At 42.7% G+C, this 25,194-nt stretch overlaps 1 protein-coding gene across 3 annotated transcripts in view; it reads right to left on the reverse strand.

Moving 5' to 3' along the window:
- VPS13B (vacuolar protein sorting 13 homolog B) overlaps positions 1–25,194 on the reverse strand; it is a 1,297,298-nt gene that overhangs the window by 15,524 nt on the left and 1,256,580 nt on the right. For all 3 annotated transcript variants that reach the window (XM_073550458.1, XM_073550457.1, XM_073550459.1), the window contains exons 57-60: positions 18,890–19,066; positions 16,513–16,683; positions 2,643–2,819; positions 78–180 (exon numbers count right to left, since the gene is read on the reverse strand). In XM_073550458.1, the coding sequence (XP_073406559.1) occupies positions 78–180; positions 2,643–2,819; positions 16,513–16,683; positions 18,890–19,066 (628 nt within the window). The remainder of the gene's footprint in view (positions 1–77; positions 181–2,642; positions 2,820–16,512; positions 16,684–18,889; positions 19,067–25,194) is intronic.

The following is a 25,194-nucleotide window of genomic DNA, read 5'->3' on the forward strand; positions in this document are numbered from 1 at the left end:
TACAGTCTACCTAAGGCTCGTTTAAGACGCCCTAAAGTTATGACCAAAGTAGCCATCATAGCTATGAATAACCTTACCATACATATTTCACGTGGCTGTTGGCTGCGCTGTGGGTGTGCAGATCACTGGCCAGGTAGCGCTGCTTAGGAAGTTGGGATAGTCCGGCCCCATGTAATATTCCTGGGTGAGGAAAACAGATAACGGCACTTAGAGGGGACACTTCTTATTTTTGCTCTCGTATCATAATATCTGAGAATCCTGAGAGACAAAACCCACAATAATTATACTGGTTCATTCATGGGATTCTTAAAGGGCTACACACAATGATATGGTGTATAAAGCTACACGTGTGCAGCCCACTGCTCGCCGCTCAGCATTCAGGGCCTTCACAATGAGCTCAGTTCTTTGGAAGCCACTTCTGCAACACGGAGCATTAAAATGCAAAGGCCGCGCACTTAACCCTCATGAATTGGCATTAGCTTAAATCCCCAAAAAATGAATGTTTGAAAAGCAATCTTGTATTAGCAATTAGTGGAAACCTAATACTCTTGAGAGACGTCCATCTCCCGACTGGTATCGCACACGTCGTTTACAAGTTCCGCCGAGAAAGAAAAGAACTCGGGGCTGAAGTTACCTTCTTGCTTTAAAAAGAAAAATTCTTCTCCATACGTGTCATGGATGGTAAAAATTGAAAAAACAAACCGTTTGCCTAGATACGGTATTTATAGAGAAGTTACTTAATCCAGCTGTTAAACGCTGATACATCTAGGTTTATGAGCCCTCCGGAGACATGTGGTTGCGAGGATGCGGCAGCGAGAGCCAGCAAGCGCCGGCCGACCGCGAGAACAGCAGAGGAGAGAAGAGGAGACAACATGTGCACATTGGGATGGCTTGTAAAGGTTTAATAAATGAGGCATGGTCATTACTGCAAGAATTAGTGGTTTGTAAAACCTTCAGCGATACTATAAAAATGGTTTTATGGGAGATGAATTCCCTGGAACGCCAGACATGGAGAACATGCTCTGAGATGGGAGTGAACACGGCCTGGTTTTTCCACTGCAAAATATACATCCCAGTTCATAAAGATTTAAATGGGGGGGAAAGTAACATTTGCTCATGGATTTCACATACATTAGAATGAGCACAGCTTGGAATGTAATCGGTTCCAGAATTCTCTGCGCACTAATTCCATTATCACTGGCAGAATTTCACGTCTCGCACCCACCGCTATGTACGGCCTCACTCACACAATGCGATGATTGACAGATGCCGGGGCGGACCTATCACTGGTGCAACCGACAGGGATCTCAGGGGAAAGGGGCCTACGAGGGAAGGGGTCACCACCACCTCCAAAGCACCAATGGCTGCATTATGATGAGCTATTAGACCACAAAGGCTCCATCCATATACTGTCATTACACAGGGGCCTCTTCTGTCTGTGTCCGTCCCTGGACAGGTACTTGCCTAATTCTGCTGCAAATTATGTCCCAGTTTATTAAAGTGTTGGAAAAGGTCTGACCTGCTGTACGGCCTCTTTCAGACACTAGTGATTTTTCTTGTATGCAAAAAAATTGTCCAATTTTCATCAGGGTTTTTTTTTACCATCTATTTCATTGGTAATTTTAATTTATGCAAAAATAATAAAAAAAAATAATAAAAACATTATCCTACCCATTACAATGGTAAAAACAGACAGCACCCTGATGCCATACATGTTCTGGCCATGATTTTCACACGCCTATGGACTTGTATGGGAAATGTTCATCTGTGACTTGAATCAAAAACAGAAATGTCACCGAGAATTTTTTTTTTTTTTTACGGACACACAAAAAAAATATAAGAGTGATCAGCACCGTACACTATAATGGGGACAGGATGTATCTGTAAAAACATCGGAAAACTAGAAAAACCGATGTCTGAATGACGCTTAAGCCAAATCCATCGACCGGGAAGAGAAATCACACGCTGCATCAGCTATCATGGAGCCGTCTATATAGAGATCTGATAAAGTCATGGTAGACATTAAGGCTACGTTCCTACGATGAGGATTGGTTGCGATTTTCTGCACCAATTAGCAAATTTAGGTTGAGGTTTTGTGCCATTTTACATGTTGCATGCTTTTTATCGCTTTTTTTGGTGTGCGGGATTTGTCTCTGCTTGGTTTGTTATGTTTTAAATAAAGCTGCTTTGTTTTGCATATTTCCTGTTACTTAGCTTTGATAAAACTTTATTGTTACATCATGTACAGCTTAAATTAGTATTTATGGAGTGTCAGCTGCGGAATCACAATGCAAATGCAAGTGTACTTTTTATCGGTGACTTTTCCTCACTTTATTCAAGGCTATAGGGAAAACCCGCAAAGAAAAGGCGTATCTATCACAAACAAAACTGATGTGAGTACCACTTTAAATAAGTTTTCTCATTACCATAAATGGCCTATTTAAAAAAAAAATTATGAGATAAAAAAAAAACAAAAAACCTATACCCAAAAGGGAGATTCAGGAAGTGCTTTCCCAGGCAGGATGGCGCTCTGCTCCAGGCTGAGTCAGCGACCTGCAGCGGTTTGCGCATGCTTGGCTTCTTATAGACTTCTATGGGTTCCATAGAACATGCAGATCGCCACGGTGGTCTGTGCCACTTACCATATCCTGTCTGCGACACTAGTTCTGCAGCTCCTCCGAATGGTTTTGTGAAAACACCAACAATTCCTTTCCCGACACCAGAGATGACCCCTTTGGCCTTGTGTCCGGCGGAAGCCTGAGCCTCGGATGTTCTCTGAAAGTTCTGCATAGGCTGATCCACAATGCCAGCAATTGCACCTGAAACAGCAAAAAAAAAAAAACTTGTTATGAGCGTCAGACCACTTTTATCATCTTGTCTTTCAAAATCATGTGTGGATTAATTTTCTTAAAGGAATTTTTTCAGCAGGTTTTTGCTATGTAATAAAGATTTACATGATGTAGGGACATAGACTCTGATTCCAGGGATGTGTCACTTGCTTGCCTGCTTGCTATCATTTTGATACAATCACTGTTTTCTAAGCTACAGATCTAGCACACCTCAAAGTCTAAGCCCTGTATAACCCGCCCACACCACTGAGCCCTGTATAACCCGCCCACACCACTGAGCCCTGTATAACCCGCCCACACCACTGAGCCCTGTATAACCCGCCCGCACCACTGAGCCCTGTATAACCCCTCCCACACCACCGAGCCCTGTATAACCCCTCCCACACCACTGAGCCCTGTATAACCCGCCCGCACCACTGAGCCCTGTATAACCCCTCCCACACCACCGAGCCCTGTATAACCCGCCCACACCACCGAGCCCTGTATAACCCTCCCACACCACTGAGCCCTGTATAGCCCGCCCACACCACTGAGCCCTGTATAACCCGCCCGCACCACTGAGCCCTGTATAACCCGCCCACACCACCGAGCCCTGTATAACCCGCCCACACCACTGAGCCCTGTATAACCCTCCCACACCACTGAGCCCTGTATAGCCCGCCCACACCACTGAGCTCTCTATAACCCGCCCACACCACTGAGCCCTGTATAACCCTCCCACACCACTGAGCCCTGTATAACCCGCCCACATCACTGATTTGTGGCCTGTGTATATTAAGAATAAGCTGCTAATTAGTGCTGGAATCATGGTTGAACTAGGAAGCACAAGACACCTAGTCCTGTAATGATTATCTCCTGTTAATAAAACACTGATTTTATTGAAACACCAACTCACAGGCTATTAAGTGACACATCGCTGGAATTAGGGGCTCTGCCCCTACATCATGGTGCTCTCAGATTATATAGCAAAACCTGCTGACAGATTCCCTTTAACATACCTTTCAAATTGTCAGAGCCAAGTTTCTCTGATACATCGCTCTATATCTCCTGTATTGATAGAAACATTTTAATTCTATAAAGTTTAAAAGATATATCATATCTACAGTATAGTGGATTACTTCCCTATTTGTTGGGGATCTAACGATGCAGATCTCTACCGATCTCAGGACAGAGCTTGGCTATTTCCCACAGGCTAAGAATGGAGCAGAAGTGCCACATTCTCAACCGCACTCCATTTAGACACAGCTCTGTAACGGCCCATTCTTCGGGTTGGAGGGGATCCCAGTAATTGGAGCTTTAGTGATCAGGCAGTGATCCTGTTGTTGTTAAGTTCCTACAGCTACCACTAGAGGGAGCTTACGAGCATCTCCCTTCAGTGGTGACTGCAGGAATCCTTCCTATTATTAAGGAGTTGACTTTTCTTCTTGATATTGAACTGGACACATGATGTAATAATGGCTGTAGAGCGGAATAAAGAGTTTTTGTTTTTATTTTGCCTTTCCTTTACACAGATATTAGAAGAGTATTTGGCACCCAATGAGTTAATTTTATTAAGTTAAAATGGGCGTTATCAGAGAATTTTCACTAGACACTTCTTTTCCCTGTATGACGTTGACCAATAATATGGAGGAATGACGTGATAGGAATCAAGGTGTGCGTTGTCAACGTAAGATTAATTACAAGTTAATGGTATGTCTCGATACAATACTTTAATGAGTCAAAATGTAAAATCTACAAAACAGTTTTCAGCTCTGGAGTGATTAATGAAATCTTCGACTCCTCTCCAGGCAGGCAGTGTGGCAGTACAGCTGAGATGGCAACACTATGAGGAGAGGGTTTGTAATGTGACACAGCTAAACTCAGCTGTACTGCCCATCTCCCACATGGACTGCCAGGAGATGAAAGCTCAAATATGTCAGTAATCAAACTTATGTAGAAGAGGTGGAAAAAACAAAGGTGCAATAGTGTCTTATCCAAGTGACAAGAACGCTAGTGTACAGGGAATTGCTCACCTAGTCGGGTTGTGAACCACAACACACAATGCTCTCAATGAAGCTGCTGCAGACCTGCAAATAGTCAACGAATCAAGAAGTGGGGAAAAAGGACCAAGAACCAGGATAAAGGAATGTGGTTTGTCAACGGGTTTTAAAGTAAAACAAACTTCTTCCTCAGGACAAACCACAAGTCTTCTTGATTAGCAATCACATTTATGTCTGCTGTGCTCACAGAAGCTTGTTATCGCTCTGCAGGGAGATCAGACTGTCTGTCATTACATGTTTCAAACAGGAACAGCCTGCTGAAAGCTATGATGGGGGCGTGTTCTTCTTTCCCCTGAGTGCGGCTTGCTTGAGATTGGTTAACGTCATACAAGGGAAAGAAGTACACACCCCCAGTAAAAGCTCTCTGATTACAACCACTCTTACTTGCTGAAAATTAACTTATTAGGTACCAAATACCTTACTAACATCTCCGCAACGGAGGCCAAAAAAAGGTCATGTGTCCAGTTCAACATGAAAAAAAAAAAATCGGTGAAAGGTCCTCATTTAATGGATAAAAAAGCAAAGTGCTGGTAAAAAGAAGAAAGTTTGCAATTTACTTTTTATTAAAAATAATGTAAGTTCCCAAGAATTGAGTGAGTTATGATGTTATAGTTTACCGCTCATTGCCTCAGTTACCAGCCACAGATGCAGGATATCTCATAGACAAGGAGTGCAGTGCTTTCAAGCTCTTTGCTTCAGATCTTACAAGCACGCTGCTCTGAAGCTGGATCACCGGATCGGGTCAGGTTCAGTGCTACTCCTCCTGTGATATGTTGCAGAGGTAGAGCTGCCTCATGTAGGTAGCAACATCGTAGAGCACGCATTTCAGGCATTCAGGAGTAAATTTTGAGCATATTTACATAGATAAAAAAGGATCTGTGAAGAGGAGATCTCAGTGTAAAGGTATATTGAGATGCAGTGGATTTGCATCAAATCAGCAACAACATCCGCATGGGTTACATACAGATACGTCACGGATTTCAACCTTTAGTTGCAAAAGTTGAAATCAGTGTTGAAAATTTGCAGCATGGATCGACAGAGCTGACATCAAAATCCCACCGAAGGTCAGGTTCTGCTGCAAATTATTTCCATAGGGTATAAATGTCGTCCACAACGGGTATACGGTTATACATTGTGGATTCTCTGCCAGCAAATCCCAAAATAGTTTTTTCCAGATGCAATAATTCTAAGATGCCTGCGACCCCCAGCATCTGTTGCCCCCTACACAGCACCCTAGAAGCACTTGCTGAAACGTCGCTGTGATTAATGCTACGTACATGTGCGCGACTGCGCCAATGAAGAAAGCACATCACCCGCCCGCTGACTCACGCAGCAGTGTCTGCACCCGGCCAATACATGACATATATATATATTTTTACTTCTGTCTTTATAGCTTTTGTCGTTTAAAAACCAATAGACCTCGTGAAACACGATCTCATTGAGCTCGGAACTGAAACACTTAATTTCTTTGGAGTGAATGAGCGAATATTAACTTTACCGTGGGACACAGTCCTTCCCAGCAATTTAATGGTATTCCTTTTTTTTTTGCTGTTCTTCTCATTTTTCCTTTAGATTTTTTGGACCATGGAGATTTTAACGGCTTTTGTAGATGGAGGTGACATTCAAAAATCTGTCAGTGACACGGCCAGGCCTGCTATCTCCAATAACACTGGAATATTTCTGCTCGTGCATCATGGCTGCAGACATGGATGGGGAATCTACGGCCGCTGTTAGCCTTGGAGCCTATGGAATGCAATACGCGGGGGCTTCATAAATATGGCTGGAAAGGGGGATTTTCTCACGCTTGTACCTATCTCATCACTCATCCCTGAACCTGGTTCGGGATTTTTAATTAAGAGCTTATATATTAGATACAAGTCAATGTGATCAGGGGCGATCTGGATGCACAGTGACCCCTGGGGCTAATAACGGAGTACACAGCACATATAATCATACATATCCATAGTCCTGGCTTCACGCTGAGGTCAGAACAGTGATGCACGCTCGGCGGATACAGCCAAAATGTAATGCTAGTTTTCACACTTAAAATCCCTTTAGTGGTAGAAGTAGGGTCATGAGAAACCGAATCCTCACATGTGATCAGAGCACACGTGAGCAGACGACTGCGTCCATATTACGGCTTTGGTGAGCGTTATTAAAGGTCATCTAGATAGAAATAAGAATAAACATTAATCACCTACATGAGAAATGGGGGTCACACTAATCCCAATTACGGAGGTCCCGAAGTTTCCTGTGGAGCGGTGTAATGTGTGACCACCGCTCTAATCACTTCTACCAGAATGACAGAGTGGATATTATAGACAGTCACACAGAAATGAATGGAGTGTGGGCGTGCACGAGCACGGCTGCCCCATTCACACAAGGGACGTCTGCTTCCCATTTTGTTGACCATCCAGCGATCATACACTCACATTCTGTCCTATGAGTCGGTAACAAATCTTGTTTTGGGGGTGAACCCTTTAAAGGAAGATACAGAATTCTGACTTCTGCTAGCTCCCTCTAGTGGTGGTCGCATGCAGACACAATTTTATAATATAAAGGGAAATTGTCAGCAGGTTTTTATCAGCTAATCTGACAGCAGTATAATGTAGTGATACTGTAGAGACCCTGATTGCAGCGATGTGTCATTTACTGGGCTTCTTGATGTTGCTTTGATAAAATCACTTTTATCAGCAGGAGATTATCACTAGAGGACTAGTAAAGCTGCTACCATGTAATTCTCCATATTCATGAGCTCTGTCTAACCCCACCGATTGGCAGCTTTCTGCTCTGCCTATGCAGAAAGCAGCCAATCAGAGGTGTGGACGGGGTTATACAGAGCTCAGCATTAAGAGAACTGTGATATCTGCAGCAGATAAAAGAATGATTTTAACAAAACTACAGCAAGCAGGTCAGTAAGTGACATCACTGGAATCAGGGTCTCTGACCCTACATCATGCTGCATTCTTATCGGTTCAGGGTAGCAAATTTGATTTCTTTTCTGAATAGCTTATCAAATAATCAGAGACAGAAAAAAAAAATTTTGCGCTCACATTGGAAAACCATAATAAGTCATTATGATTAGGAGTGATACGCCTCTACAGACCATAATTCGGATACGACGACATTAGCTGTATTTACTGTGAACTGCACACTGGTGATAATTACAGTCATAATAAGGTTATAAGAGTCACAAAAATCACACATGCATTACATTTTTTATACAAGGGAAAAAAAGTCATCTATTTTTACGGACTTTCCAGTAATTTCTAGCAACCCTCGATGGAGTAACAAATCCTGGTGACAGAATGCCTTTAACTTTATGACTTTACATATAGGGAATCTAGAGCTCTGCAGCAAGAAGGCCGACCGCTCAGAGCTCGCCAGCGACATATTACAATGATTGTAATAATTATTATTACATATTATAATCAGCCCAGAGTTTTATACTAATAAAGATAAAATTAAAACCAAAAATCTTCTTGTATTGTTATATATTATCAAGTGTTAATGATGGGCAATGATAGACTTGACAATAAGCTGTAAATATTCTTAGTTGTTATGGACTAAGCTCTTAATACAGAAGTCTGCTGCCCTCTGTATGTTACATGCCCTCCACACCTCTGCTGGGATGTGACGGCGCTAGAGGGGACAGGGGAGCGTGTCTAACGTGTATGTGTATTATACTGTGTACAAAAGTTTATTGTGTGTGTTATGAACACAGTGTATATATATGTGTATTATACATACACTAATCACAAATAGTTAGGGATATTTGGCTTTCGGTTGAAATTTCAGGAAGATCCTGAAATGCACTCTAACCTTTTCGGGTGAACTTATGTGACGGTGAATAGACAAATAGGTTATCCAGCTCACCTGTTTAGTGCACGTGTAAAGCCCCCGTTACACACTGCAATATCGCTGTAAAGTCACCGATTTTGTGACGTAGCAGCGATATTGCTAGCGATATCGCTATGTCTGATACTTACCTCTGACCGGCTCCCCCGCTGGTTATCGCTGATCGCGCGAGAAGCTCCTGGACCATTCCTCGTCTGCTACTTCCTGCTGGGCTTCCTGTGGAGCCAACGAGCGACGCGTGGAGCTGGGCGGGAGGACGCAGGATCGCCGCATCTGACAGGTAAGTAGCGATCCCCGTCCCCTGCGATGTCGCTGGTGAGATCTGCCTGTGTGGCAGCTCACTAGCGACCACCTAGCGATGCACCAGCGATCCTGACCGCGTCATATCGCTGGTCGGGATCGCTGGTGCATCGCTAGGTGTAACGGTACCCTAACAGTGGTGGGAGCTGATGGATTGCTCCATGACACTTAAAGGTTAGATATATTTAATCCCCATGTATGTGATACAGATATAATACCCCTGGGTCTGCAGTTAGCTGGGACAGGGTTAACTAAAGTGGCCAGCCCAGTTGGGAAGGGGGAACTGAGTGCTAGTGGCAGAGGCAGGAAGTGATGGGCAGTCAATGTAAGGGCAGCAGTGAGTAAGCAGCAGAACTTGGGCTGCTAGGGACAACGAGAGCCTTATATTCAGGGCAGTGGATTGCCGTAAATATCCTTCCGTGTGATTCTGTCTAATGGCCAGGGACAACCTGGAGAGGGCACACTCAGCTTGTGAAGCTACAGAAAAAGATGGACGCAGACTACATGGGGTGGAAAGTATTTCAATCCAGATATACTGCCCTAACTAAAATCACCAATGACATATTAACAGCCAAGGCCAAGCAACACTACTCTGTCCTCCTCCTACTGGACCTGTCCTCTGCCTTTGACACAGTCGACCACTCCCTATTACTACAGACCCTCTCATCTCTTGGCATCACAGCCTTGGCCCTATCTTGGATCTCATCATACCTAACAGACCAGACATTCAGCGTCTCCCACCTCGCCCCCATCTGTCGGAGTCCCGCAAGGTCCAGTACTAGGGCCCCTGCTCTTCTCCATTTACACCTTCGGCCTCGGACAGCTCATAGAATCTCATGGCTTTCAGTATCACCTCTATGCTGATAACACACAGATCTACCTCTCTGGACCAGATATCACCTCCCTACTAACCAGAATCCCACAATGTTTGTCTGCTATTTCATCCTTCTTCTCCGCTAGATTTCTAAAACTTAATATGGACAAAACAGAATTCATCATCTTTCCCCACTCTCACTCGACTCTCCCAATGGATCTATCCATTAAAGTAAATGGCTGCCCACTTTCCCAAGTCCCACAAGCTCGCTATCTCGGGGTAATCCTTGACACAGATCTCTCTTTCAAACCACATATCCAAGCCCTTTCCACTTTCTGCCGATATCAACTCAAAAACATTTCACGGATCCATACAGTCCTCAACCAAGAATCTGCAAAAATCCTAGTCCATGCCCTCATCATCTCCCACCTTGACTACTGCAAACTCCTGCTCTGTGGCCTCTCCTCTAACACTCTTGCACCCCTCCAATCTATTCTAAACTCTGCTGCCCGACTAATCCACCTGTCCCCCCCCCCCCCCGCTATTCCCTGGCCTCTCCCCTCTGTCAATCCCTGCACTGGCTCCCCATTACCCAAAGACTCCAGTTCAAAACCCTAACCATGACACACAAAGCCATCCACAACCTGTCTCCTCCATATATCTGTGACCTCGTCTCTCGGTACTTGCCTGCCTGCAACGTCCGATCCTCACAAGACCTCCTTCTCTACTCCCCTCTTATCTCCTCTTCCCACAATCGCATACAAAATTTCTCCGCGCATCCCCCCTACCCGAACTCTCTACCAAAACAAATAAGACTCTCGCCTATCATGGAAACTTTCAAAAATAATCTGAAGACCTACCTCTTCCAACAAGCCTACAACCTGCAGTAACCACCGATCCACCAAGCCACTGCACGACCAGCTCTACCCTCACCTACTGAATCCTCACCCAGCAATTGTAGATTGTGAGCCCTTGCGGGCAGGATCCTCTCTCCTCGTGTACTAGTCATGACTTGTATTGTTTAAGATTACTTGTTTTTATTTTGTATACCCCTCCTCACATGTATGAGGGGTATTTTATGAGGGGGAAGAGCCACAATGAATCTTTGTCCATTGACTAGGATAAAGGAACATCTAGGTTACAGCTCAGCCTAGGCCCTGTATCTAAATACTTAAGCCAAGGCAGAGAGCCTTTTTGGCGCCCCCCAGCATCGAGAACATAGGAGACAAACCCAGTCACACTCCCTGTATCTGGGTCTTATATAATAACACTTGAAAGGACGAAAATGCCAATATCCTCTAGAAAAAAGACAATGATATCTCTATTGCGTGCGACAGAGAGTACTGCCGGGATCCTGGGATTAACCTCACCAGAACCTCCGAGTGGAATTTGCAGGGATTATCACATGACAATACCCACATCATTGGATGCTAAAACGTAAATCACTTCCAGCACTTCTGGCCCGACATGTAACGTTTCACCACTTCCTCTTGGGACCTTTTTGTGGTTTGTGATTGTAATTTCAGGACCAACGTACCACATATTATGAAAATCTACAAATCCTTAGAGAGTCATCTCTTGCGACCTTTTCCCATGGAATGTCTATGGTCGTTTTGATCTGCCATCCTTAGGACAATGGAACAGAGAAAACAGCTGAAAACGCGGCTCATGTCACATGAAGTACAACAAGATACAGTACATGTGTACATAACCCTGCGTGTATGTCGATAATATCCTGCAGCCTACGCCAACAAAGAATGCACCACAAGCGAGCAAAGTCCCAAAACGGCGTTAGAAAATTCATCTTCATATATTTAATTACAGAGAATCAATCATTTTTATAAAAAATCCTGCCGCGTCATAATTCACAAAGACACATGAAATTGTGGCATAGCCGAGGCAGAGGGCATAAGATAAGACTCATACCTTTGTATAGTAAAAGTATGAGCAAACTATGTCTTATTCAGGCATGTCCGCTTCGTATCCCGCCTGAAAAAGAGCTAAATAAATGCTAAAAAGAATAAACACATGCACTGCACTGTAAAAAGCACTTCTTGTTTATATTTTGTTTTTTAAATGCTTCAGGTTTCCAAAGAAGCCAGGTGGCTAAAAGAAATGACCTGACCACTTTTCATGTTGCTCATTAGTTAACACAATACAAGTTTTAAAAACACGCAGACGGCAAAGATGTTGAAAGCAATGACCAAAAAGACGCCAAAAAGAAGCTTCAGAAATAAAAATGTTGGCGACTCCAGAAGCGCCTTCCTCATGAAAAAACTCGATGGGTACTTGCCGTAAGACTTCACATCACAGCCGAGCCTTCAGTAACATGTACATCGGAGATTTCCCCTGAATATACCTCTGACATGGCTCCATAAGGATATCTAATGGATATGTTTTGATGCTTGCGCCAAAGCCGAATGTATCGTTATTAAGTGATGAGCACAGAATCTGATGGTAAACCAACATGCAAATGAGCTTTTTCTAAAAGGAAACAAAGCTTGCTAGTGCCATTAACTAAAAACAGCTACCTTGTAAAGTCAATGACGGACCCTTTAACAAGACTTGCAACATTACTGGCTATTAGTCATATATATTACAAGACTCGCTAAAGTGTTGGTCATTGACTTGCAGGGTGGCTACCTCCAATAGGGGGGCACTCACAAAACAGTTTTGTTTCCTTCCGGCAGATGGCTAATTTGCAAGTTTCTCCGATAAAGCATTTCCAATAAAACTCGTGCAGAACCAGACTCCATGAGGGAAGCCGGTTTCCTACCAAAACTGGTTAAATGGACAACAACTAATAACGCTGAACACAAAAATGGCTCCATGCAATGTCACAAATGAAGCCACTATGAAAGAGCCATGAAAGTGCTGCTTTCTGACACTGAACAATTGGGTGTAAAAGTTCGTTCTTTTTATTTTTTACGACACTTCCCATATCCCGACCTATTCAGGAATGTTGGATACTGGGGGCATTGCGACTACTCATGTATGTTCAAGAAAAGATTCTCATTGTCCCCAATAAATACAGATTTTAAGGTTTTTTTTCTATGGGGAGTGGTTGACAATGAAGAAAAAAATGAGAAACAAAACAATTTACACACACATTTCCAAGAAGAATATGAGAGGAAAGGCACAACACAAAGTTTTAGGAAAAGATGCTTCAGAATTGTTATTTCACGAGGAATAAAAGCATTTGTCAAAAACAGACTTGACCTTTGGTTTCAAGCCTCTTAGCAGGAAGAAGTAATTTCTGACCGTGCTTTGCGAAACACTGGCAAGCATCAGAGTACAATGAAGGACACAGTCATGTAAACACATACTGCATGGATCCAGCAGTACAAGGCTTGGACAATGGGTTCTCCTCATCCAGCGTGGTGAGAGAAGAGACTTTTAATTTTGTTGGAAATCCACTTGAGCAGAAAGCAAATGTCACATAAAAAAGCAATGAGACCCCAGAGCAGGGCAAAGGGCGTCCGAGCAAGACTCAAAAATCTGAATACTTTGGCCATGGCAAAATGGCTTGTTGGCTGCATCTTAATAAAAATCTATAAAAAAAAACTTCTGTTTTTGTTACAGCAAAAAAAGGTTTTTCTTCAACTTCTTAGTTCTGCTTGAACATCACTTTTAAAATGTTCATCTTACCCACCACACTGTAACCATACTGGAAAAAGTCTAACTTCTTTAAAAGGACCATTTTTTATTTATTTAAACTGAGTATCTTATCTAGTTGGTACTACTCCACTGATTCTAGAACAGTTTTTATTTTTCTTCTGTGCCCTTCCATTCCAAAGATATGCCCCCTGGAAATAAAGGTGCAATTTTTCACTTCAACCAACAGGGCATATACCACAGAACTTCCCTGTGGGCGTGTGCTTTTTCTCCTCTGATGTTGGCCAATCAAAACACGCCCACAGAGAAGTTCTGTGGTACAACGCCCAGTTCGTTGAAGGGGGACATAACTTTGGAATGGAGGGGCACTGAAGGAAAAGAAAAACGGCCTCAGAATCAGTGGAGCAGCAGCAATTAGAGGAGATTCAGAAGTTCAGGTCCTCTCTAACAAGGTTCCAGAAGTATTGTGAAATTTTAGGCCTACAAGCCCAAGGACTACACTGCAATCACATTGACTAAAAAGCCAGACTTCTCAAATAGAGACTACCACACCATGAAATCACCAGTGCAAGCAATGGCAGTAGTCATCACAGGCCAAGGCTCACTCCCTTTCTATCTATATAATTGGACATGTAATATAAAAAAACCCATAAGAAATCAGACTGGAGGTGTTTTCTTTGTGGCTCAACCATCTATCAGTACACAACTTATGAAACTGTCACATTGACAACGCCAAGACGGCGAAACGCGCGTCGAGGCTCCAGCTGTATTCCACCTGTGCTGCTGCACTGAGCAGATTGATATAAGGTTTTGTGGGAAATTACTCAGTATAACTTGTAATTTGTACTGTTTCTGTACTTAGGTGTCCTGTGGGAGGTCCTATATATGGACCACCTACTGGACTCCTAAGCATAGACTTAAATGAATAAACTACTAGTTAAACTGAATCTTTTCCCCACAAAACTAGATATAAATCTGCTCAGCTCCTCCAGCTCTATAACATGCTTCTGGCAGATCAAACATTGAGATGATCAATGAGACAGATTTTCTGCCATGATCTTTTCCATACCTGGGAACGGCTAGATTTTTCTCTCAAGGAACCTAGAAAATAATTCAGTCTTCACTATAAAGAAAATTCTCAGTTTCAATTATTTACAATTATACAATAAAACTATGTTCCAATATAACATTGGCTCTGTTTTCAAGTAAAACTCCACAAACTTGAATTTTTCCATTCATATTGTTTACTTCACTTTAAGCCAAAAGGGCTTTTATCTCCTGAGTTCCAGCACTAGTTGTTAATGTGCATTAATGATTGTACAGTTTATTACATATAAACGGAAAAGTCACTTGAAGAACATCAGACTCAGACAGGACACGGCAGGGGGGTAACTGCGCCTGGTGCGCCCCCATGCAGATCACAAAAACTTTCCATAATATGATGGACCGCATGTGAAGGAGGGAAACTCGGATAAGTTGGTGCAATCTTGCCCAAAACAATTCAATTGTTCCTCTGATTGAGTAGGTACAATGGCGGCAGTTTTACTTTTTCTTCTGTTTTGCTATTACTTACTATTCTACATCTACTATACTTAAAGGAACACTTCTAGTAAATCTGAAGCAGTTCGAAGCAAATCCTATCTATATGTCATAACTACCTACAATGCGAGTTTATGAGATCTACAGAGAGCTTCATGAGCATTACACAGTATGAAGATTATGACGGCTGGGTGAGGGTCTTGAAGACGAGTCCTGCATTCTATTAGCAATTTTATACACATCCAGATATGTCAGAAAGGCTCAAAGAAAACCTGTCACTTGCCACAAATAGGTTGTTTTTTTATTTGCTGCCCCTGCACCTCTGTGTTCCTGAGATATGGCCTCCTCTACCCTGTATATAAATCTAGTCTTGTTATTCAAGTAGGTGTGACCTTCAACTCTTCTTTCTGGGAGTCTTCTTGATGATCACACCTAGGCGGCCAAACGGCTAGATGTTCATACAGGAAAGAGTGAGCCATACGTCAAGTCAGGAGAGGCGCAGGAGCAAAAGAAAAACAAACCCAGACTCAGGAGAACAGCGGCATTCACAGCAAGTACAACAATAAAATATGTATATGTCACTGAAATTAGAAGATGGAAACGAAAAACTCTAAAATCCCAAGTCTACTGCAAGCAATTGAGAATGAAAGCCATCTTGTGCCACATCTGGTGCTGGAGCGCTTGCTAGTAGATAACGTGCTTCAGGAGATAGATTCCCAAACAGCACAAGTCCTTATAGATGGTGGGTGCGGGCATTGTAGAGCGCTGAACTGATAAATTAGATGTATACATACGATAGATAGATGGTAAAAAATGGAGGTAGCACACCAGTTAAAGGTGAAACAAGTGCTACTTAATAGCCCAAAATGGCAACGTTTCGGTTGGTTCGGCAAGTGTGAGCCTTTCTCAAGCTGAAACAGTGCCATTTTGGGCTACTAAATAGCTCTTTTTTCACCTTTAACTGGTGTGCTACCTCCATTTTTTATCTTCTATATTGAAGGTTTAGTATTTGCTTGGGGAGTATGGCACCCAGGAACGCCTCTGCCTGTTGCAACTTCTCTCTTTTCTTTTTTTTTTTGCAGATAAATAAAGAGATACAACAGAATGCAGCAACCTCTGTAAGTGCTAAAATGAATGCAAATACTGAATATATAACATTTAGACTGCATTACTGCTACATAGCATATACTTATAAAATTCAGTTACTTAGCGCACAATTTGGCCAATTTATACGAGCCCACCAGCCATGACAAGGCGTACCTTTAAAGCGCAGGTACGGTAGTAGGATCCAGCACTAATTAAAACCGCCTAAGACTGCAATGTTTGCATACACCTTCGTGCAGAGCGCTGCTGTATTCTTTTGTTAGTATATTATGCAGTCAGAGCCGGCTGCACCAGCTCACTCTTGCGTTATTCTGTTAGGAGGTGCGGGTCAGTTTTTTTTTGCGTTTTTAGAACATCGATACACAGATTAGATACAGAAATATTGTCACATTACCCAGTAAGCTGATTCCTAGACGGGACAAGCCTTGTCTCAGTCCTTCTCCCAGATTGTCCGGCAGTTGTCTCCTCCATTCCTCTTGCCTGTTGTAATGTTCTTCGTCCAGAGAGAGCCGGTCCATATTCCGCGCTAAACTTGTAGCCAAGTTGGTGAGGGACGTCAGAGTTCCTAATGATAACAAGAAACGATTGACTTGTATTTTTATGGAAATTGATTCATTTTGCAAATTGAGAGAATCACAAACAACAATTGTGACACAGTTTGTATTAATACAAGACTCTGCCGCTTTGGTCGGCAGTCCCCACCACTTCTCCACTAGATGTCACCGTCTGTACACGCTCGTCCGCTCTTTTCCTCTCTTCCATGCCGGTTGTAGCAGAAATCCGTGGGTCGGGGTAGGATTTCTAATAGCCCACAGGAACACTGAAACACACTTAAGGCTTCCCCATCTATCACGTGCAGCGGGATCTACAGCCAGCATCACATTACTCCTGAGGGGGGTGTCAGCACATCACTTTCTGGAAGGCTCCCACAGTAGATGTATATAAGGATTTGCAATATATTGCGGATGAGTATCATATACCCATACAAGCTTAAAATCTAACCGTTTTATGAAAGGACACAATGTAATGGTGCTGGTATGTGGGGGATTTTCCTGGTATATGACCACACAGAAATATTAATATTTCTGAACTTATGATTTATTCATTATTTTTATTACCAGTACACTCCATGGAAATGAAATCTCCCCTCTGGCAAGTCCTAGTAATAATTCAGCACCATAGCCAGGAGTGAATATGATATATAAGCGCCGAGTGTTATCATGCGTACCCCAGATCCTGCTCATGAATCCTGAGACGGCAGAAGATAATCCTATTTCTGGCTCCTACATGCAGAATGCATATTGTACATGTCGGGTATCATGATTTCAACCGAGGGAGCTCTGGGATATAGGAAAGAAGGCCTGATATCCTGAACAACTCCTAAAAAAACTATATAAAAAAAAATACCAGTTCAATCCCTGCTGCTCCAGCCCCGACACTGGTGGTCCTTTCCCTGCGGCAATGACCCAACGTACATTCACTGGACCCCTACTGCAGGGAAGGAAACGTAGCCCAGAAGGGAACACCAGAGTGTTGACTATTGAACAGGTATTTCTTATTTTAGGGTTTTTTTAACCCCCATTTCCTGCTGTTAGTCCAATTTTTATAAAGGCAGACGCTCCCTTTAAAAGATCTGCTACTTAGCACACACTTCCTTAAGTTTCCCAAGTGCTATCTCACTTCAACGGCTACAGATAAAACGCAGACCACCAGAAGACACAGTGATGTAGCTATATGGGTTGCCCATCAACCTACATGGCACAAAAGACTAGCGATGGCATAAGTAAGAGGGGGCAGAGGGGTGATATCATGCCCTCTGATCACACTTGGAGCACTTATTGCCAAACGATATTTTGTCAGCATGTATGTAGACTCTATACCATATGATGACACTCACTGGTGTGGTGCATGTAGAGGCATAGGTGGAGACCCAAGACCAGTAGCTCTGAGCTTCCAATTATTACATACTGAATTTGATAAGCTAATTTTCTACAGAATAGAACAGTTTAAACTTGCACATGTCCGTTTCATGCACTATTTTTTCTGTTAATCATTCTTCCACAATCTCTCTAGTGCTGCACCTATTATCTGAAATGCTCTTCCCCCTGCCTACAGATATTACAAGTTCTACAGGATATGCTACTTCCTACAATTAAATGTCCTCACACATCATATCTGGTCTATACCAAAGATCAAGGTTTAAAGAGGACCTTTCTCTGTGTTTTTTTTTTTAATTTAAACGAAGTTCCTCCTCCGACTGCTGCTGCTCCATTCCAGAACAGTTTTTCTTTTTCTTCTGTGCCCCTCCAGTCCAGTGTTATGACCCTCGGTAATAAAGATGCAAGTTTTTCTTTCAATCAAATGGGCGTGGAACACAGAACTTTTCTGTGGGGGGAGCCGTGTTTTGATTGGATAGTGTCAAAGGATAAAGAGCCAGCAGCTACAGACAAGTTAGGTGGTACACACAAAATTTGTATCTTCATTACTGGGAGGCATAACTTTGGAATAGAGGGGCACAGAAGAAAAAGAAAAACTGTTCCAGAATCAGTGCAGCAGCATCATTTGGAGGAGTTACTCAGCTTAAATTAAAAAAATCACAAGAAATGCCCCCTTTAAGAATGCTGGAAATGACATATGAACAAGTCCTATGTGCAATTGATTAAATCTTTACATTCGGTAAAAGTGGGACAACTGTTATATTGGCATGAGCAATTTCCACTCAATGTCCGGCAAGATGACAATAGCTATTGAGAACACAGACTCCGACGTACCTTTAGAAATGTGCTTTACAAATGAAGTGGTTCCTCTGGAGACGCCACTCACAAAGGCTCCAGGACCACGGGTAAGACCTTCATATGGGAGTCTGAAGAAGTCAGCAATTCCATTCCCGATACTCCGCACGAGACTGGCAGGACTTCCCAGAATATCTAAGGATCCAACCACCCAGCCTATAAGGGGAAAAACATATTTGTGAATGAAAAGAAAACATGCACACAAAAAAAATTCATAAAAGAGCTAAATACTATTTGTCTATTTGTAGCACAATAAAATAAACTACTGACTGCAGAAAAAAAAATATAAAAATACAACTAGAAATGTTGAAGGCAATCAGGAAAAAACTGAAGAGATGAAAAGGTCACAAGACCTTAACGAGGAAGCACACGCCAGTTACCATTTTTCTTTGCCGATTGCCATAAAAGAGAACCTGCCAAGAGGATTTGGCACTATAAACTAAAGGCATGGCAATAATGGTGCTGTGATGCTAACTAATCTGATACCTAATGTGAAGGGCTCAGTGGCTGATGAATACTCACAATATGAAGTTTTCATAAAATGACAGCTTCTGTGCTTCGGGGCGGGACATGTGGGCAGGATCTTCTTCTGGTTCCCTGCCTCCCCCATCAGCCTCCTCTACTTCTTGTACAGGTCACTGAGTATTCAGTGACCTGACTCCTTTTTAAAATTCCACGCCGCCCTCATTGTTCGGGCACAGTGTGAGTTGGTGTCCTGTGTGCAGGACTTGAATAAAATGGTGCCGAAGGCGGCGCATGCGCAGATCGAGATTTCGTCTCAGTAAATTTTTCACTGAGCTGAAATCTCGATCTGCGTATGCAGCGCAATCGGCGCCATTTTATTGAAGCCTTGCACACAGGATGCTGACTCACACTGTGCACACTCCGTCAACACAGTGATGGCGACACGGAATTTTAAAAAGGAGGCAGGTAACTGAATAATCAGTGACCTTAACAAGAAGTAGAGGAGGCTGATAGGGGGGCAGAGAACCAGAAGAAGATCCTGCTTCCACGTCTCATCCCGAAGCACAGAAGAGGTCATTTTATGTAAACTTCATAAGGTGAGTATTCTTGAGCGGATCCCTTCACATCAGGTATCAGATTAATTAGCATCACAGCACCATTATGTCCATGTGTTTAGTTTATAGGGCTAAATCCTGCTAACCGATTCTCTTTAAACACGTTGTAACGTTAATGGCTTTTACTTAGGGCAGCATGGTGGCTCAGTGGTTAGCCTGGGGTCCTGGGTTCAAATTCCATCAAGGACAACATCTGCAAGGAGTCTGTATGTTCTCCCCGTGTTTGCGTGAGTTTCTTCCGGGTTCTCCTGTTTCCTTCCACACTCCAAAGACATACTGATAGGGAATTTAGATTGTGAGCCCCATTGGGGACAGTGCCAATAACGTCTGTAAAGTGCTGTGGAATTAATGGCACAATATAAATGAGTAAAAAAATAAATACTTATTACATAAGGTCCAAATCACTGGACGTTTGCAGTGTATGTATATTATTGTGTAATAGTAGCTGGATCTGCTGGTAAAACTGATTGGGAACCCGGGGAAAAACTGTAATGCAGCCATATTTCCTGTCCTCCAGAAACAGATGTAAATCGAAAAAAATCTGTATACATGGGCTCTCTTATCAGGACATCCCCTTTTAGACATTGAGCCTAGCTTGGGATCAGCTGATCGATGCAGGTCTTGCTACATAAGTTGAAGCTGCAATTTGAAATAAGCGCCCTCTGTAATAAATGGACCGGCCTACTCCATAATAACATGATTAGCACTCTGACTAATAGAGGGGGCCCGAAGTAAGAACTGCATCCTATGAGGTTGACTTGCTCTAAAAAGGTGTGTGTATGGATAGAGAGATTGGCTTGTCTTCCAGTCTTCTTTTTTATGCTGGTTTTATGAGAATTATTATTTTTTTCTGTCCATGCAAATGTTCTCTCCAGAGAGGAATAAGACTTGATCTCTCGTGCTGGCTTATCATAGGAAAAATTCAAAAAACTCATACCACAAGATATGGCCTTTCCAAAACCCTGTCTGATGAACAATTGCACAAGTAGCAGGATGCAGCAGGCCTCCACTAATAAAGGCAAGGAGCAGCACAGTGACAGACGCCCCAGACCAAGCCAACAGAAAGAGGCCCGGCTGCATCCTGCAAAAACTGATATGATAAGTGCAAAAAATTAATGTATACAATGAATACATTAAATGAGGTATTCGTTAGTATTTTTGGCCAAAATAAATTAAGCTCACAAGCCACTTCACGGCTCCTCATATTTGCGAGTCCCTAACACTAATTTCAAAACGGCTTATCATAGGAAAAATTCAAAAAACTCATACCACAAGATATGGCCTTCCCAAAACCCTGTCTGATGAACAAATGCAGAAGTAGCAGGATGCAGCAGGCCTCCACTAATAAAGGCAAGGAGCAGCACAGGTGCAGACTACTGATAAAACAACCACCCCACACTGTGTTTTGCATACTATAGTGCTAGAGCAGCCCGCCTGATAATACTATGGGCGTCATTAATAGGTTGCCTGTGTGAATGGCGTCAAAAGCAAGCCTTTATCTATGTGCATTTTTTCTACTAGGCAGCTAACCCCTCCATGGTCTGGTAGGTGTGGGGTGGTTGTTTTATCAGTAGTCTGCACCTGTGCTGCTCCTTGCCTTTATTAGTGGAGGCCTGCTGCATCCTGCTACTTGTGCACTTGATCTTTCGTGCCACCTATTGGATATTGCAATTTTAAAAGTCAGTACAGACCCTTTAACGAGCCTTGCTACATAACTTAGGATAAGAAGTCATACCAGAAACTCCATTTGCAGACACGTATTTCAGTATGTTTGCCCCTCTTCAGTGCAAAGCAGGAGATCTGATTTGGCTAGGTAAGAGGCCTCTGTCTTAGGGTCTAAGCAGATACATTTTTTCTTGTGGAGAGTGCCAAGCCAGCATGAGATGACTTCTAGGCCATGCAATGCTCCTCTGAGAATTTAAATATGCAAATAACCTCTTCACAGAGGAAGAGGACTTGATCTCTAGTGCCGCCTATTGGATGTTGTAATCCTAAATGTCAATATCGACCTCTTAATGAGCCTTGCCAAATGACTTAGGATAAGCAGCCAAACCAGAAACTCCATTTGCAGACTCGTGTTTCTGGATGTTTGTCCCTCCTCAGTGCAAAACAAGATATCTGACTTGGCTATGTGAGAGGCCTCTGACTGAGGGACTAAGGGGGAACATTTCTCCTTCTTTTCCATCCATTCATGGTTACCTTGCTGCAGATTACTTGGATGTTCATGGGTTTCCTGTAAATCAGGGCCTTACGTTAGAGCTCAGTGTAAGAACAGAGTATTGTCCTGATATGACATAGAACCCAAAATACATCATCATACTTGTATGGCTGTGTCTTTCCAGGACTGATCTCATATTTTTTACGTTCCCTTGTTTCTGCCCCTGAACGGTTGATAGCTCATCATTGTTTTACATGGGAGGAATGTGAGACAGCTACGAACATTCATGACAATTACCAGAGTGCAGTACGGAGAAGCTGGACTCGCTACCAAGGTCATTTCTAGGCGGTGATGTGAAATTTACCACTTCATTCCACATCACTTCTGGGAATCAATTTATCAACAGTTTACAGTGCAGCTGGCCCCAAAATAATGGTTTCCCCTTCAGGTTGACACTTTCTCTCTTCTGCACTGTGATCATATTTTGGCTTTGAACAAGCTGTCATCATCGTCTTCTTCATAACGCAGGATCTGGGTCTCCAGTGTCTGTCCTATCAGCTGGAGCCCAACAACGGCTATCACAATCACTACACTATAACAAGCCGTCGCAGGACGGGGTGAGGACCAGGGGGAAGAAAAATGACATGAGAACTGAAGAGAGGCTTGTTATATACTGCTAACACTGCAGAACTTACAGAATCTGTATTACTGTAAAGGGGTAGAGTGGTTACAAGAAGTTGTTACCTATCCAGATCGGTCTGGTAACTCCTTCAATGGACAGTTTTTGTGTTTTCTGCCTTCTTTTATATATTTTATGTGAGCCTGCTTTTTTTGCGAGATGAGCTGTAGTCCTGAATGACACATTCACTTTGCAACATAACGTACAGAAAAATGGGAAGAAAGCTGAAAAATTGAAAAAAAAAAATCTTAATTTTTTTTAGCCTTTTGTTTAAACGGTGTTCAATGCACAAAATGAGTAAAAAAAAAAATGTCCTATCATTATGATTCTTAATATTTCAAATGTCTATTTGTATATTTTAGTGGTACAAAAAAAACCTTCAACTTTGTAAAGAAAATAAATTGAGTTGTGTCGCTAATAACTTCTTTTGTTTTCGCCATGTGACGGCTTGTTTTCGGTGTGTGCAGTTGTCATTCTTATTGATGCCATTTTTGGGCACATATGACATGTTGATTTTTATTTTTTATTTATGTTTTTTATTGCATTTTTTGTTGGAGGGGAGAGTGCAGTGATAAGAAATGTTAATTCAACTTTTTTCTTTAGATTAAAAATTGTATAGGTTAATTAATAACCATTATATTTTGACAGATTTGATAGTGGATGGGCTTTGTAGGTGTACGAAGATGGCGGTGAAAGAGGCCCTAGCTGCTATGGAGATCCATCGTGACACTTGCCACTGTGAGACATTAACAGTGGCATTTAAATGGTTAAACAGCAACAACCAGGGGTTTAAGGAGTCCGCTGATGCCAGCAAATACTGTAATTCAGATGGATGATGCACATTCAGCTGAAGTGAATTGCGGTGCAGAGACCTTTCAGGTCCGTGCATGGCAACACACACTGCCGGCCAATCAGACACCAGAAGTTGATGTCGGCGTGCACGCGACTGGTGGCGCATGGCAGTGAAGTCATGCACTCCCGTCGCTTGCACGCTGAAGTCAGCTGCTGACTTCAGAAGAAGAAGCCGAGCTGCAAAACAAGGGACATATACCAGGATGGGGGACATGCATACTAGGATGGGGCCCAGGTTAAAGGACATATACCAGGATGGGGGATATACAGTGGCATGTAAAAGTCTGGGCACCCCTTTCCAAAAATACTGTTATTGTGAGCAGTTAAGCAAATTGAAGATGAAAAGATCTCTAAGGGTATGTGCACACGTAGTTTTTAGTCTCTGCGGATTTTGTAGAGAAAACCGCAGGAAATCCGCAGGACAAAGTGCTGCGGTTTTTCTGCGGTTTATCTGCGGATTATCTGCGTTTTTTCTGCGGTTTTGCCCTGCGGTTTTACACCTCATAATGGATGAGGTGTAAAACCGCAGCGTTTCTGCACCAAACAATTGACATGCTGCGGATTGTAAAGCGCGCGGAAAAAAACGCAGCATGTGCACAGCTTTTTTTTATTTCCATAGGAAATAAAGGTACTGTACAACGCAGCAAAATCTGCTGCGTTTCTGCAGAGCCAAAAACGCTGCGAAAACGCAGCAGAATCCGCAGCGTGTGCACATACCCTAAAAGGTTAAAGTTAAAGATGACACTTTTCTGTATTTTAGGCAAAGAAAAAAAATAAAATAGAAAAAATTATATGAAAATTGTAGATTCACTCTGAACGCATCAAAACTATGAATTAGCACATGTGGAATTATATAGTTAACAAAAAAGTGTGAAACAATTGAAAATATGTCTTATATTCTAGGTTCTTCAAAGTAGCCACCTTTTGCTTTGATTACTGCTTTGCACACTCTTGGCATTCCTCTTGATGAGCTTCAAGAGGTAGTCACCGGAAATAGTTTTCACTTCACAGGTGTGCCCTGTCAGGTTTAATAAGTGGGATTTCTTGCCTTATAAATGGGGTTGGGACCATCAGTTGTATTCTGCAGAAGTCTGGTGGATACACAGCTGATAGTCCTACTGAATAGACAGTTAGAATTTGTATTATGGCAAGAAAAAAGCAGCTAAGTAAAGAAAAACGAGTGCCCATCATTACTTTAAGAAATGAAGGTCAGTCAGTCTGAAAAATTGGGAAAACTTTGAAAGTGTCCCCAAGTGCAGTGGCAAAAACCATCAAGCGCTACAAAGAAACTGGCTCACATCAGGACCGCACCAGGAAAGGAAGACCAAGAGTCACCTCTGCTGCGGAGGATAAGTTCATCCTAGTCACCAGCCTCAGAAATCGCAGGTTAACAGCAGCTCAGATTAGAGACCAGGTCATTGCCACACAGAGTTCTAGCAGCAGACACATCTCTACAACAACTGTTAAGAGGAGACTTTGTGCAGCAGGCTTTCATGGTAAAATAGCTGCTAGGAAA

Source organism: Dendrobates tinctorius, unplaced genomic scaffold, assembly GCF_039654945.1.
Source record: "Dendrobates tinctorius isolate UK_male_01 unplaced genomic scaffold, ASM3965494v1 ptg000165l, whole genome shotgun sequence".
In the NCBI taxonomy this organism is placed as follows: Eukaryota; Metazoa; Chordata; class Amphibia; order Anura; family Dendrobatidae; genus Dendrobates; species Dendrobates tinctorius.